The sequence below is a fragment of the Tamandua tetradactyla genome, chromosome 4 (assembly GCF_023851605.1).
Source record: "Tamandua tetradactyla isolate mTamTet1 chromosome 4, mTamTet1.pri, whole genome shotgun sequence".
Lineage (NCBI taxonomy): Eukaryota > Metazoa > Chordata > Mammalia > Pilosa > Myrmecophagidae > Tamandua > Tamandua tetradactyla.
Genome location: NC_135330.1, coordinates 58,904,652 through 58,921,759, shown reverse-complemented (window position 1 = coordinate 58,921,759; position 17,108 = coordinate 58,904,652). Strand labels below are relative to the sequence as shown.

General features: G+C 34.9%; 1 protein-coding gene across 1 annotated transcript in view; it reads right to left on the bottom strand.

The window, feature by feature from the left end:
* Nucleotides 1-17,108, bottom strand: part of IPO9 (importin 9) — a 50,706-nt gene that overhangs the window by 26,408 nt on the left and 7,190 nt on the right. Inside the window, exons 2-11 of the mRNA XM_077157391.1 lie at nt 10,459-10,520; nt 10,149-10,235; nt 9,192-9,393; nt 5,026-5,114; nt 3,941-4,027; nt 2,894-3,013; nt 2,679-2,779; nt 2,430-2,488; nt 1,665-1,816; nt 744-842 (exon numbers count right to left, since the gene is read on the bottom strand). Coding sequence (XP_077013506.1) covers nt 744-842; nt 1,665-1,816; nt 2,430-2,488; nt 2,679-2,779; nt 2,894-3,013; nt 3,941-4,027; nt 5,026-5,114; nt 9,192-9,393; nt 10,149-10,235; nt 10,459-10,520 — 1,058 coding nt within the window. The remainder of the gene's footprint in view (nt 1-743; nt 843-1,664; nt 1,817-2,429; nt 2,489-2,678; nt 2,780-2,893; nt 3,014-3,940; nt 4,028-5,025; nt 5,115-9,191; nt 9,394-10,148; nt 10,236-10,458; nt 10,521-17,108) is intronic.

The window sequence follows — 17,108 nt, the reverse complement described above, 5'->3', positions numbered from 1 at the left end:
AATAGGTGTCTTAAAAATACAAAATTATAATGAGAACAAACCTCCCACACAACAGGCAGCAAGTGGCAGCTTCTTCACAGCACTTCAGCCCAGAGACAACTGATAGGCTCTAGTCAGAGGAGCCAAAGAAAACAGGAGCAGATGTTTGAATGTTCATTTCTCAGCAAGGCTTTTTTTTTTTTTAAAGTTTGCCAACCTTTGGTCTGTGCTATCGAGTGGATTAAATGGAAATGCTCCTGATTCAACAGCCCTTACTTATTAGAATATTTTATCCTCCATATAATTCTTACATCTAATATTTACTTGTAAATTAGAACCAACAGCAATGACTTTGGAATTCACAAGTCTCAAACTCTGAGATGTTCTCTTATATTCTCAAGAATTTTTGAAATAGGTTATATATGTTGTAAGAATTAAAAAAACAAAGGAAAAAACATCTATAAGGCTGTACAACACAAACAGGGAAACCTAATGTAAACCATGGACTACAGTTAATAGTACAATTACAATAACAGTCTTTCACCAACTGTAATAACAAAGGTACTGCACTAATGTAAGATGTTAATAGGGGGTATATGAGAACTCCATTTTCTGTATGATTTTTTCTGCAAACCTACAATTTCTCTAGTAAAAAAAAATCTGACCTACAGCTATCCACAGCATGCTTAGCTTGAGTTAAATGTCTAGAATGAAGAAAAGCTCAAGTGACTGATTCGGATGAAGTACCAAGACAACCCTCTTACCAGCAATAGGTCTTGAGCTGCAATCCTAACAGTATAGGAGAAAGTATCATCATCTTCATCTTCCACAAATTGTTGGGGGTTGGCTGTCCATACCTTAATCTGAAAGGGTGATGAAGTCAGGTCTTTGTTGAGGATGCCTCCATTGGTTTATACGTTCTCTCTTTTTCATCAACACGTGGGAAGACTGACCTTTACTTTTACCTTGAACAAAGGTCTAGCCTCAAAAATCTTTTCTCTTTGATGCAGAGAAGCAAATCCTTTATCAGGGATGTATAAAACAATGGCAATTGCTCTCTAGCAGATACTATTTTAGAATTTAGCAGATTACTAGCTCCCTACTATTGTCAATCAGCCGTTACTCTTTAATGGATCAATTTTTTGAATCTACTAGGTCTGATGGAATATTTACTGTGAAAATCACATGATAATTCCTGTCCTGTTTTATAGGAGAGGCAATTACCTTATTTAATGCTCTTTTCTGCTTTTAAAGACTCAACCAGGACAATAATCTAATCTCTGTATTTCACTATTTACAGGAAAGGTTTAAGTTCTCCTACATACTAGGGTCTTTTGCTAGCAGTCCTGCAGATTTTCCTAAGGGTAAAAAATACATTTTTTGAGGGGTTGCATGGGCTAGGAATCAAACCCGGGTCTCCCACATGAAAGGCAAGCATTCTACCACTGAACCACATGTGCATCCGCTACTAATGGTAAAAAATATTTTGAAAGTCCAATAATCTAAAATAGGAGTTGATAAAACCCTATCCCAGGAATCTGGCAATAAAACAATGTCAATATTTTTTGAAGTTAGTCTCTTAGTGATTATTTTTAGAAAGAAAGTGTTCACTTGATCTAGGCTTCACATTGATTAAATTTCGCCTCCCAAATACAAGCTGGTAATTGTTTCCAGTAAATATTTACCTGTTCTTCAGTGATTTGCATGTACAGGATAATATAGTAAATCAACTCAGGCAAGGCTTTCTTCACAGTGCTTTTGAATTTGCTATTTTCTAGCAGAGTGTGGACAAATTCAAAAATGCTAAAGACAAGATTCTCAAAGCCTAGGACTTCACCTAAAGGAAATATACGTGAGAAGAAATTAATGATAAGAAAGTAAAAGGACATTAATTGTAAGTTAATTAATATTTAAAGTACTTATTATTATTCCCAAGGGATTGGAAGAGGGGGCTAGGGAGTAAAAGAATAGAATTTTGAGGATATTAAATATTTTGTTTTTTTCAAGTAAAAGAATGAGGAGTGCTGAATATACTAGTATGTCTGTTTCTTTATATGACTTACCTAAAAATATTAACACAGAAATGAAAGTATCATCATCTGGGACCTCAAAATTAAACTAGACAAAATGCTAAGAGTAGGCTGGCATAAATCACCTCTAAGGTATCTATTCAAACTCGGAAATTCTATGATATTATGAGATTTTATACAACTGACTACGAGGAAGAGGTGAAAGATTTTCAATTTCTTATATCCCCATGGATGTCCTATACTTCCATATAATGCTTATCACATCTAATACGTTGAAAGGAAACTCAATTAGAAAACTCTCTTTAGGGAGTGAAGCCTCTAAGTTACTGTTTGTTTTTATGTCTCTGGCTCCTTTTCTTTTTCCTTAGATCTCCTTTCCCACTAACCAGTAATGTATGTTAAATCAGATAAACTACATACCATCAGAATCCACAGGATCTTCTACTTCCTCAGTGTAATTTACTTCTGTCCTCACATAAGTATGATGAATAGTAAAGAAAAAGAATTTGGAGACTGCTTTACATATACTTTATAAGGGAATGCATTCCAATAAGGAGCAGATACTTTTAAAAACCTGTTTAAAAAAGTGGAACCTCATGAATGCAAGACCCATGCTAGATTCCCAACTATGGGTGGCAGCATATCCCTTAAGCTTTCAGGAAAGGATATAAAGCTGCACTCTCAGTTAGGGTGTTCCAAACAATGGGCAGAATCTGTTGCATGGAGGAAACCATGTGCTTTGGGAAGTTTTTCACCAAGGCTGTCACTGCCTGAGAAGTTTAAGAGAAAAAGACCCAAGAGTTACAAGTGACGCAGAAGAAACTGATGATTTCAGACAACCTCCTCAAACTCCAAATACTACTTTATTGGTAGTAAATGTTTACCTTTAGGACCTCCATCTTAAACCCACTGTCAGATGTGGGGCCATCTGGTATCTGAAGGGCCTGAACAAAGGCTTCTGTGAACTGTTGCACCACAGGAAAGATCAGGACTTTGGCTGCACCCTGATAACAGAAACCAAAGTCAATGCTGGACATACCTCTAACCAATGCTTCAATGTATATTTCAAATATTGGGATTCAAGGTGTCTAAAGATCTCTCCAAGATCAGGTTCCAATTAGAAGGACATAGCTATAGAGTCACTGAGGTGTTACTCAAGGTCTCTTGAGTCCTTATTTAACACTTGTAGTTTCTCACAACTCTCTTAGAAGCTATTATGTAAGACCAACTTTTCAAAATCACTTCTAAATCACAGGGATTAGTGCTTTATAGCTAGCTTTGTTTCATATAAGAGGGTCTTAAAAGAGTAGGAAATTTCTTAACAATGACAAGTATGATAATCAGGACAGGACAAAGTACTAAAAGAAACAGGGCTCAAACAAAAGGAAACTAGGCCATATACAAATGAAAAATTTAACTAAATGTTAAATCTACTACCTACAACAGTGGTGAGTGTGCCTTCTGGTCCTATTTTCATGAAATGAGTCACTGCTATGCCTGCAAAGACTTATTTATTTATTTATTTATATTGATAAGACCAAACAACATACAAACATGAAGATTCTTAACATACGAATATTACATATTTGGTGTGCAATCAATGGTGCATAAAATCATCACATAGTTGTTTGTTCATCACCATGATCATTTCTTAGAACATTTGCATCACTCCAGAAAAATAAAAATAAAAAACTCACATACCATGCCCCTTACCTCTCCTTCTCAATGACCACTAGCATTTCCCCTCTACCCAATTTATTTTAACATCTGTTCCCCCTATTATTTATTTATTTTTAATCCTTATTTTTTACTCATCTGTCCATACTGTAGATAAACGGAGCATCAGAAAAAGGTTTTCACAATCTCTACACAATCACTTCTGCAAAGACTTTTGAGCGTGATGTCTATTATTTAACCAAAGGCTCACTTACCTTTTCCAGCTCCTCCATGTTACAGATCATATGGGCACAAGTGGTAAAAATTTCCACAGCTCGGGAGCGAGTTCGAATGCCATACACCTGGATAAAGGTTATAGCATAGCCATGAGATGAAGGTATGTGTGTGTGTTTCTATGACCACAGGTAAAACCATGACTACTCAATCTTCACACAGGATTGGATCCTCTACAGAGAAGGGAATTATCATCCATTCATGTCCAGCAGACACCTTTCTTTTGTAATTCAAAGAATGAGAGGCAGCAGGGTTAAACTGTTAGAATTTATTAGGATAACCTTCTATATAGGCATATGTAGGCTGATTTGATTAAAATTATCAGGCTGGGTACTGCTTGAACTCCCAACATGGCCAATGTATTTCTTTTAAAAGGTAAAGATTACCGGTGGGAAGTGGGGAGAGGTAGTAGAGGGCTTAAAATATGACCTATCAGGCATTCATTTCTTACTCTGAATGAGTTACCATTTACACCACATGAATCAAATATATATGCAGTATATTAAGGGTCACTTATGTACAATACAATAATAAACTGCTTCCATAGACATAGCTGAAGTGGGCAAGCTTAGGTGAGATGTCTCAAGGAGCGTCCAGAGACAGCATAAAGGCACTAGGTACTTAAGGGCAATGGGATGCCAGGAAGTACAAGACATGAGAAGAAACATCTCACCTTTTTTTTTTTTTTTTTTTAAAGGAAAGACAGAGAGAAGGAAGGAAGGAAGGAAGAAAGGGAAACATTTTTTAAACATTTTCTTGTATTCTGTTTCTCCGTTTTTGTTACATGGGCTGGGGCCGGGAATCGAACCGAGGTCCTCCGGCATAGCAGGCAAGCACTTTGCCCGCTGAGCCACCGCGGCCCACCCCAACATCTCACCTTTTTATCACAGGCTTACCCTCGTAATTATGAGTGAAAAGTCCTGAGGCTAATGCAGACTCATTAGTTCTGGTCTACAGATAGGGGCATCAGCAATGACATCAATGGCACGTGGGCTAAGATGGGAAGCGTGACCAGAGCCTGAGCTGCCCTTATTTACTGTGTTATCTTGGGGCTGAGATTTCATACCTCGGCCATGGTGAAGATCTTATACATCTCTGGAAGAATAACAGGAGCAACAAGTGGCATCTGTGTGTCTGTCACTTCTCGAGTAAATTCTACAAAGAAAAAAGTAGCACTATAAGGAAATATTGCTTTATAAGGACATTAAGTGTGAAAATTTCATGAAATGCCTCTAGGTGGTAGATCCCAAACAGACAGCATGAAGATGGTCTTATACTGGGGAAGGAAAAGAAACAAGTTACAGATGATTTGTTAGAAGGAAAAAGAGAACAATTTGGTAATAAAGGAAAATACAAGAGATTAAGAAAGAAAACCTTGATACAAATACTGAAAGAAAATCTGTAATGGAATTCCATAAAAGTCCTTATGAGGCCCAACTTGGGGGATACTCTGTATTAATCAAGTTTGTGCCCTTCTATCAACATACAGGTGCAGTTTCGTTCTTACCTTCAGTTCTGTTTCCAATACTCTGACAAGCTGTTTTGATGCAAATGAAAAAATACAGAAAGGGACTTTCCTCATGAATGGGGCATAAAGCAATCTATTCGTGGAATGAGACTTGAAGAAGGTAATGGAAATATAGGACCCCTTTCCCTTTACTTCCCCCCAAAAAACACAAGGCCCTGCGACAGTCTGAAGGATTCTGGATCTCAGTTACCAAGAGGTGAAATACAAACTCTTAAGTTCCAATAACTTACCTTCTGTTTAAATACTTTTTCTGGCTCTTCCACATTATCACTATAAAAATGGAGCTAATCAATTGGGATTTTTTTTTATATTCATCACCATGATCTTATCTTAGAACATTTACATCAATTCAGAAAAAGAAATAAAAAGAAAAAAGAAAAAAACTTATACACACCATACCCCTTACCCCTCCCCCTCACTGATTACTCATATTTCCTTCTACCAATATATTTTAGCTTTTGTTTCCCCTATTTTTTTTCTATACCCCTTACCACTCCCTTTCACTGATCACTAGGATTTCAATCTACTAAATTAATTTTAACATTTGTTCCCCTATTATTTATTTTTAATCCATTTTTTTTATAATTCCGTTCTACATATATATTCAGTAATTCTCAATATCATCATATAGTTGCATATTCATCATTTCTTAGAACATTTGCATCAATTCAGAAAAAGAAATAAAAAGACAACAGGAAAAGAAATAAAACAATAACAGAAAAAAAAGATTATACATACCATACCCCTTACCCCTCACTTTCATTTATCACTAGCATTTCAAACTAAATTTATTTTTTATTTTTTAAATAATTTTTTATTAATTAAAAAAAATTACAAGAAAGAAATGCAAACATCCTTAATATATGTTCATTCCGTTCTACACATATAATCAGTAATCCACAATATCATCACATAGTTGCATATTCATCATCATGATCATTTCTTAGAACATTTGCATCAATTCAGAAAAAGAAATAAAAAGACAACAGAAAAATAAAACAAAAACAGAAAAAGAAAAAAAGAATTTTACATACAATACCCCTTACCTCTCCCTTTCATTGCTCGCTAGCATTTCAAACTGAATTTATTTTAACATTTGTTCCCCCTATTATTTATTTTTATTCCATATGTTCTACGTGACTGTTGACAAGGTAGATAAAAGGAGCATCAGACACAAGGTTTTCACAATCACACAGTCACATTGTGAAAGCTATATCATTATTAATCATCCTCAAGAAACATGATACTGGAACATTTAATCCATGTTTTACTCATCTGTCCATACCATAGATAAAAGGAGCATCAGACACAGGGTTTTCACAATCACAGTCATACTGCGAAAGCTGTATCATTATACAATCATCTTCAAGAAACATGGCTACTGGACAAAGCAATTGGGATTTTTTTAAGAGGATATACAGCTAGAAATGCTAACTGGCAATTTCAAGGTTGATACGCCCCACAAATCTTGGGCAGTATCAAACCCCACAGTCAAAAGAGGATCAAGTAGTCAAGACTGGATTTTCTATACTAGGCTGGGGTATAAAATTCTCAGCTTGGACAATGAGGGTTTCTGTTCTATTGAGAATTCCAAGGAAAGTAGTAGAAATAAATATGATAAATGGCATATTTATGACAATTTTTAAAAAATGTAGTATAACAAATTCTACTATTAAAGCACTTAACTGCATTTTAAAACTTTCCTATAATCATTGCTGGTAGTATAAATTTATTGGCATGTTACAGGTTTAAGTTCAAAATAAGTTTTCAGAGGTTGCTCAGCCAGTCAGAAAAGCTTGGGACACCAGCAACACCTCAGTCTCCAAATTTCTTTGATAGTGAAGAAACGACTGAAGAGCTTGTGGATCGAATATTTCAATTCTTAGCTGCTGTATTTATATTTCCTTCACACCATGGGCTTAGACAAATTTAATGGGCAGTCTCATTAAGGGGAGACTGGGACAGTGTCTTAAAATGCCTGAAGAGAATTCTAATGGGATCCTGTTCACACACCAATGTCCTGCTAACTTCATGCATGCCTAAGTCTCTGTTGTCAGTGTACAGTTTGCTCTTGTTTGAAAATATTTAGGAATAGCTATTTCGGAATGGAGGTTGGCCGCTGTCCACTCCATGTTTGCTGATGCCACTATAAAAAGATACAAATGTCCCTAATAATTCTTACCCCATGGCTGTCAGAAAAGTGATCTCACTGAACACTAATTTTCTTAGTCAAGTAAAATGAGAGCTTGTCAGCATCTCAATCAGCATAAATGTGCAACTACCTTTTTTCTTTATGGATGGCAAAGAGGAGCTGAACTTTGTCTTATAAGATTGAGAGAAAACAGGCTTCCTTTCCTTAGCAGAAAACATCTGTTAATTGATATTTTGGAATCATGAAGTTGTAAATAAAGAATCCCAGAAAGCCAGTATGATGGAAAGGGGTATGTGAAGTCACATGAATAATGAGAGGCAAGGGAAATAAGCAGGGAAGTGAAAATCTGAACAAGGAAATTTTTTATCTTTTTGGTAATTCTGCTCTGTACATGAGCTAAAAACTGAAGCTTTGTCAGACAACGAATCACTAAGAATATAGCAGGTAGCTCAAAAAGATAGCAGGAGCATGGGAAGAGGGAATTTTGAAACAAAAGGAGAGGAATTTTTTTGGTTTGCTTTTGGACATAGAATTGACATTACCTACTATTAACATTACACAGACTAGCAGAATTGGGTTTAGATGCTAAATTGAGTAAACTGAGATTAAAAAAGAGAAGAATTGGCATTCACCCAGGTAAGAATACATTTCAGGAAATAAAATTAGGAGGTTACCCACATAAGAACGGGTGAGACTCCCACAAACCTGAATCAACAGAGAGGAAAGATGATTACAAGATGGTAAGTATTCCTTGGGGCAAAATAGAGGAGTAACTCCATTTAGGGAGACAAAAGCAGGGCAGAACCTGCAGAACAGTGGGAAACTCAGATTTTAATTAGGGATATATGAAAGCAGGTTCTGGGAGGGATTAATAGACTATTAGGTTTAGAAGAGGTATCTACCAAATCACCTCGAACTACAAGTTACAGTATTTTTGTCAACTTCTTGCTACGGAAGACTCCATATTCTTTAAGCTGGCTAAATGAAGGTCAGGATTATATAGCTACCCTACCTTCTTTCTTATAGTTTTATAAAAATTCCATTTGACTATTTCTAACCCTGCTTTGTCTAAATCAAATGGAAAAATAAATACATAATGATGATGATAATCACAATGGCTAAAATTTACTGAATACTTATCACATGTCAGTTATCATGCTAAACACTTGACGAAGATTAGCCCCTTTGGGGTAGATACTATCTTAATTTTACATATAAGGAAACTCAGGATCAAAGAGGCTATGTAACTCAGAATCTGAATCCAAAATCTGAGTGCCTGACCACCACATTATTACAGTATTCTTATGTGGTAAAGTCTGGTGGATAAAGCAATACTATACCAACTCATTTCCCTAGAAAGTGCCAAAGGAACTGGTGGGTAGATGTGGAGATAAAAACAAGGAGGGTCATGAAGAGGAAGAGCTATGAATTTTGCTTCCTATTGGTCTGGACCATTCTTATTGGTCTGGACCATTCCATTACACAGCTTCTTGTAAACTACTCCTGTCACTTGGGATCCAAGTACTATTACCAGGGAAAAGGCTTCTAGTACCTGTCAACACTCGCATGGCTCCATGAACTGCATTTAAGTCTCCGCTCACCAACATCTCCATGAGCAGGTTGAAGAGTTGGGGCCAGGCTTCCGGCCAGTCCCAGTGGGCAATGGCTGACACTGCATAGGCCACACTGGAGCGCACCTTGCTTATTGATTCTCTCAAACCATTGGGTAACAGCTCCCGGATAACAATTTTTGCCTGTAGGGGAGATAAGCCCACCTGCTATTAGACTAGGTTTTAGGTTACTGGTAGAATCTAGTCCAGTTTATATGTTGGAAAAACAATGTGCATAGTTATTGCTTATCTAATGAAAGCTCCTATACATAAATTTGACAAATAATTCATTCAGAGAGTTCATCTGTGATCTCTACCCTTATGCTGTCCATTACAGTAGCCACTGGCCAACATGACCAATTAAATTTAATAAAAATTAAATAAAATTAAAAATTCAGTCCACCAGTTACATTAGTCATATTTTAAGTACTCAACAGCCATATTTGGCTAAAGCTATTATATTGGACAGAACAGATAAAGAACACTTCCATAACTGGAGAACATTCCAATGGATGGTGCTGTTCTAGACCTTATACCTCAAAATTTCTTGAGTCCTCAGAAATAGGACTCAAGTTGCATAGCACTATTAAAAGGAAACAAAATTTCATTTAATTTTTAAACAAAACCTTTGCAGCTGGTATTTTAATTCTAATTTTAGAGATTTAGGATATTGAGGCTTAGAAGTTAAATACACTTCCAATATTTCATAGCAGAAGTAGAATTTGAACATGGGCCAGCTGACATTCAAGTTTTCCTCTATGCCCACAATACCACCTACCAATCTCCTTTTCTGTCTAGCTTTGAATTGCTCCACATTGTCAAAGAATATCAATAGCCTAATCTCTTAAAATGGCCCCTCAAAATCTCTGCAGGTAGACTAATCAAGTGACTCTCCTTACCCTTTCTGTAGTTTCAGGAGGTCTAAACTTCTCTGACTGGGCACACCAGTGAGTCTCCACATATTGTTTCAAAATGACTGATGCCAGCTGTGAGGAGAATACATCACATAGAAGAACAGCAAGAAAAGGACTTTCTTCACACATAAAAACCATATACAAGATCTGATATATTTGAAGTAAACCTTAATCTAGTACAAAATTCCAGTTTCTTTATAAGTTGGCCTTAATTTTTTTCTCTTTCCCATAAGAAAGTTTCATTACTGACTAAAGGAAAATTACTTATAAATTGGGCAAAGGAATTCGGACTTACCTGACGGATTGCCAGTGCCCCCTGGGGATCTACGGTCAGCTCTGCCAAGTGAACACCAAATTCTGAAAGAAAAAAATTCCTCATGAGCCTAAGAGCACCCAGGAAAGCCATGGCAATTTACTGAGCTCTAACTCTGATGCCAACAAAAATTATTTCAGAAAGAAAGCTTGATCCATTGCTTCTAAAAGTACTCATATCTAACTATGATTGATTCCTTCAAATAAGAAAAGCAGGTTGGCCTGGAGGACATGGCTTATTATAATGAACAGTTTCAGCAACTTCTCCTTTTCTCCAATCACTGCATATAGCATCTTCCAGTCATCCTGCATTACAAGATGGCAAAAGCGTCCTCTTAGACCAATAAATGTGGTACCCATTTGAAAGCCAGTACTATCTAACCCCAAAGAAAACTCTAAAAGGTGATATTTCAGGAGTTACTCAGATATATACTACAAGCTGTGAGACGATTAAGTCTTAAGAAAAGATACATTCAACAAGCTTAGTCCTAAAAAATACAAGTGTTGCAAATGAACAGATCTCAGTAAGCAATAGAAATAGAAATCTTGAATGGCATAGTGAGAGGCTGTAAACAACTCTTACTCCCAAATTAAAATTTAGTTCTAATTTACACTTACAAAGGAGTCGATTAATAATTGTAAAATTATTTCTACAAATATTTATTTATAGAAAGAGGGAAAAGGACGTTAAGACCAAGACTACATCATAATTTCCATATGTCACCTTCTACAGGTGCGCTACCCAATATGGTAGCCACTAGCCACAAGTGGCTACAGAGCATCTGTAATGTGGCTAGTGAGGATTGAGATGTGCTGTAACTATAAAATATCTTAATTTTTATATTGATGACATGTTGAAATGACAGTGTCCTGTATGTATTAGGTTAAATAAGTACACTATTAAAGTTACTTTCACCTGCTTTTTACTTTTTAAAATACAGCTACTAGAATATTTAGAATTTCATACGACGCACATATTTTCTATTGCACAGCACTATTTAGAAAATGAGTAAATAGCTTACATACAGCAGGGTCTTCCCTTCCCTTTGGAGAGTGCTACAGATAAGTGTGGTTAAGATCATGGGCTCTGGAATTGGGCAAACTTAGGTTCAAATCCTGAAGTTACCCTGTCTGACCAAGGCAAATTACTTACCCTTTGTAAACCTGTTTCCTCATCTGCAAAATAAGGACAACGGTATCTATCAAGCAATCCTGGGAGGATCACACAATGTACATGTAAAATGTTTAGCACAATACCTAGCATATAGTAAAAACTTTAAGAAAGAAAAAAGTCAATGATGATGTTATGATTTTTATTGCCCAGCATGAGCACATTGTTTGGCTTTCCTATTTTTGTAGGAAAAAAATTGTATAAGTTACTTTCCATGGAAAGTTCTAACTCTCATAACTGGGTTTCAATAGAATGGCCACCCAGAGGGTATTTTATGCCACAGAAAAGCTTAATATCAAGAAAGTTTTGCTGCATGCAATGTTTCACGTTCTAGCCTTGTCCAAGTAACCAGGTTAAACACTACTGAAAATGATCTATGCTCATATTTTCTTAAACGTTTCATCTTGAAATAATTTTTAGACTTACAGAAAAGCTAAAAAATTGTAGAGTTCAGTGATATCTTTCACCAATGGCGCTCTGATGGTAACAACGTACATAGCAGTAATTCAATGAGGAAAGCCAAGAAATTAACACTGGTAAAATACTATCAACTAAACCACAGACTTGATTAAAATTTCACCAGTTTTTTCCTTACTATCCTTCTTCTGTTTCAGGATGCAACCCACATTGCATTTAGTTGTTATGTCTCCTTAAATTTCCTCCAATGTGTGACAGTCCCTTATTCTTTCCTGTTTTTCGTAACCATGACACTTTATGAGCACTGAGAGTTAATTTGCAGAATGTGTCTCAGTTTGGGTTTGAATGAAATTTTCTCATAATTAGATTGAGAACATGCAATTTTGGAAGGAATATTTGTGAAGCCATGCTGTGTCCTCAGTATGTCAAATCAGGGAGTACATGTGTTGATAAATTTCATTACTGATATGTAATGTTAACTTTGATCACTGGGTAAGGTAGGATACAATGGGCTTCTCCATGGCAAAGTTCCTTGTTTCTTCTTTTGTAATGGATAAAAATCTTGGGAGAGGTACTGTGAGACCATGCTAATATCTCACTTCTCTTTAAACTTTCACGCATTAGTGTCCATCTGTGGATCCTGCCTGCAACAATTATTACTGTGCTTTTGCCTAATGGTTTTCATTTCCTTCATTCCCTTTACATTTATTAATTGTGATTCTGTCAGGAAAAACCTCGTTTATTCATTTATTCAATTATTTATTTACACCACTATGGATTCACAAATATTTATTTTTATTCTACAGGTTTTAATCAAATACTCTCATTATTTACTTTTTTGTCCAAATTATTTGAGCTATGGTGAGTGGAACTTCTTTCAGTTGACTGCTGTATACTTCGCACATGCCCCTGTCCTTTTTTGAGCAATTCCTTTTCATATTTCACAAGATGTTCTATTTGCTCACCTTGTATTTTTCCTGCCCCAGCCCTGGAATCAACCTTTCACCAAGGAACCCAGCTTCTTTATTATTATTATTTTTTTAAACTTTTTTTATTGTATAGTATAGCATATATACAAAGCAAAGAAATAAAAAAGCAAGTTTTCAAAACATTTTTCAAAAGGTGGTTGCAGGACAGATCCCAGAGTGTGTCATGGGCTACCATATGATCCTCTCAAATTTTTCCTTCTAGCTACTCCAGAATATAGGAGGTTAGAGGGCTTAATTACTTTTTTATTATAACAATCAACTTTTTTTTCCGAACAATAACATATGTACAAAAAAGCTACAAATTTCAAAGCATAGCACCACAATTAGTTGCAGAACATATTTCAGACTTTGAAATCAGTTACAATTTCACAATTTTAGGTTTTTACTTCTAGTTGCCCTAAAATACTGGAGACTAACATAGATATCAATTTAATCGTTCAGCATTCATATTCATTTGTTAAGTCCTCTCTTCTATGCATGATTCCACCATCAACTTTGATCTTTCCATACCTCTCACTGGGGTTGTTTGGGCTATGGCAATTTAAAATTTTTTATATTGGAAGGGTCTGTAACTAATATGGGGTAGGGAGATGGAACTATCTGATGTTCTGGAGAGGCCCAACTTCTTTTTATTAGAGAATGTATCTTGAAAACAAAGATTTCGGCGGTAGGTATACTCCCTGCTATTGGGCCCTCTAAGTGCACAAGCTTAGAGGAAGAAATATATGCATACTAATGTACACCCATACACACTTCTATCTATATGTATTGTCAGCATCACACTGATACCTCAGATGCCAATCTAACTCAAGGTTCATTTTACTCTCTCCTTTCCTTATTTGTAACTTCTTTCTCTAATAGTGATAAACCTGGCTCTCATTATCTAAATTTACTTATATGTTCAATCTCATTATTTACATAAAGTGATTACAAAACTATTATTCTTACCCTGTGAGAAAGATATATTAGCTAGAATAGAATTTTTTTTATTAATTAAAGAAAAAAAAGAAATTAACACAACATTTAGAAATCATTCCATTCTACATATGCAATCAGTAATTCTTAACATCATCACATAGATGCATGATCATCATTTCTTAGTACATTTGCATCGATTTAGGAAAAGAACTAGCAAAACAACAGAAAAAGATATAGAATGTTAATATAGAGAAAAAATAAAAAATAATAATAGTAAAAAAAAGACAAACAAACAAACAGACAAAAAAAAATCTATAGCTCAGATGCAGCTTCATTCAGTGTTTTAACATGATTACTTTACAATTAGGTATTATTGTGCTGTCCTTTTTTTTTTTATTATTAATTAACGGAAAAAAAAAATTAACCCAACATTTAGAAATCATACCATTCTACATATGCAATCAGTAATTCTTAACATCATCACATAGATGCATGATCATCGTTTCTTAGTACATTTGCATCGGTTTAGAAGAACTAGCAACACAACCGAAAAAGATATAGAATGTTAATATAGAGAAAAAAATAAAAGTAATAGTAGTAAAAACAAAACAAAACAAAACAAAACAAAAACCTATAGCTCGGATGCAGCTTCATTCAATGTTTTAACATGATTACTTTACAATTAGGTATTATTGTGCTGTCCATTTTTGAGTTTTTGTATCTAGTCCTGTTGCACAGTCTGTATCCCTTCAGCTCCAATTACCCATTATCTTACCCTGTTTCTAATTCCTGCTGGTCTCTGTTACCAATGACATATTCCAAGTTTATAGAATAGAATTTTTGTGTAATTTTTTTTTGACATTAGCCTTACAGTACAATGTAGTCAAAGTACTACTTTCCAAAGTTAGCGAGGTTAGTTCTTTTCTTCCCCATCACCTCAGTATGGTTGTTATTTTTTTATAAAATAGTTATATTCATTTGTTACTATTTGTATTTCATTTTGAGTTCCTACTATGTTGTTGTTTTTAATTACTTACTTACTTTGGGTGGTATGTGAAACACAATTGATTCTCAGGGTAAAGCTATACAAAAGGCATACTCTGGGAAGTGTCCTGCAGTGTTTTTCCTTCCTCAATACAGTTAACTTGTTTCTATTACCCCTTTCCTTTTACCTCTTCCCACCCACTCCATGTAGATAACTAATCTCTTCAGTTTCTGGTTTTATCCTTTCTGTATTTTGAACAAATGAGCAGACATATGTAGATTTTCTTATACCCCCCCTTTTTTTTTACATGAAGAGTAGTATATTAAAGATTTTTTTTGTAGTTTGCTTTTTCCAGTCAACACTATCAGTTCACAGAAATCCCTCATTCTTATTTTTAGAGTTGCATAACACACATTGTGTCGATACACCACAATTTATTCAACCATTCTTCTATGTATGGGCAGTTAGGCTGCTTCTAATATTTTGCTTTTATAAACAATGTTGCAACAAATAACCTTGTGTATATGTATTTTCATATTTCATTCCAATTTTCAGGGTGGATGCCTAGACGTGGGTTGCTGGGTCAAAAAGTAAATCATATGAAGTCATTAGGTGTGGCCAAATTTTTCCCCTGAACGATTGTATCAATCTACCCACTAGCAACGAGGTTTTCCACACCTTCACTAACAGAATGTGTTGCCACAGTTTTAAATTTTTGCTAGTCTGATAGGTGAGAAATTGTATTGCAATATTGTTTTAATTTGTATCTCTCTAATTCATGAGTGAGTTTAAACATTTTTGTATGTGCAAGGGCTGTTTTTATGTTTCTTTTAGGGGGTGTGTGTGTGTGAATTGTCTATCTGTGTCTCAACAAGCCCATTTTTCTATTATTTTTCTGTCCTTTGTTTTTCAAGTTTTAAGAGTTTTTTTACATATTATTTTATCATTTTATCTATGGTATATATATTGTGAAAAATTTCTCCTAGTTTATCAGATGTTTTACTGTGATTTTTGTTGTGTAATTAAAAATTTTTACATAGTCAAATTTATCCATCTTTTCTTTGTATTTCCTCTGGATTCTGAGTCATAGTTAGAAAGCCTTTCCCTATACCAAAGTTAAAAAGAAAGGCACTCACATTTTCTTCTAGTACTTGTATGGTTTCAAATTTTACATTTAGATTCCTGGTCCATGTGGAGTTCATTACTATGTATAGTGTGAGGTAAACATCTAATTTTACTTTTTTCCAAATGGTTACTCAATTGTTTCAACATCACTTATTCAAAAGTCCATTTTTACTATAGTGATTTGAGATACCACTTTTATCATATACTTGTATTTCTGGACTTTCTATTCTACTCCACTGTTCCATTTTTCTATTTGTGTCAGAGCCACATTGCTTGTTTTAACTATATATAGAGGCTTTATATAATCTTTTAATGTCTGGTAGAATGAGTCTCACCTCCTAATTTTCTTTTTTCAGTGTTTTGGGGGCTATTCTATGATTGTTTTTTCATATGAACTTTAGAATCAACTTGTCGAACATCTATAATGCTGAGTTGTTCTATCAAAGAAACAGGTATGTTCATTCATTCAAGTCAGTTTTTAAATTTTTCAGTAATGTTTAAAAATTTTCCTTGAAAAGATTTTTGCACATTTCCTGTTAATTTTATTCCTAAGTTTTCATTGCTATTTAAATGGTTTGTTTCAAACTAATGTTCTCTTTTTATTATTTGGGTATATGAAGGCTACTAATTTTTATATTTCAATTTTATGTCCTTCTACTTCACTGAATTCTTAGATTCTTTTTTTTTGCATGGGCAGGCATTGGGATTAGAACCCAGGTTTCTGGCATGGCAGGTGAGAACTCTGCCTGCTGAGCCACCATGGCCCGTCCTGAATTCTTAGATTCTTAATGCATTCTTATTATACCTCTATTTTAAGCTGCAGTTTTTTATATTGCCCTATGGCACCTTTCATTTTACTACGGAAAGTAGGGGAATTTTTGTGAGATCACTGCAAAAGAAGTCATATTCTTTTAAAAGTATTTACAAAATGATTAATAATCAGAAGGAAATACCTGAAATCTGCAGAATTACCCCTAAAGATACTGAAATCTGTTCTAATTCCTGGATTAGTTTGTCTACTTCAAATA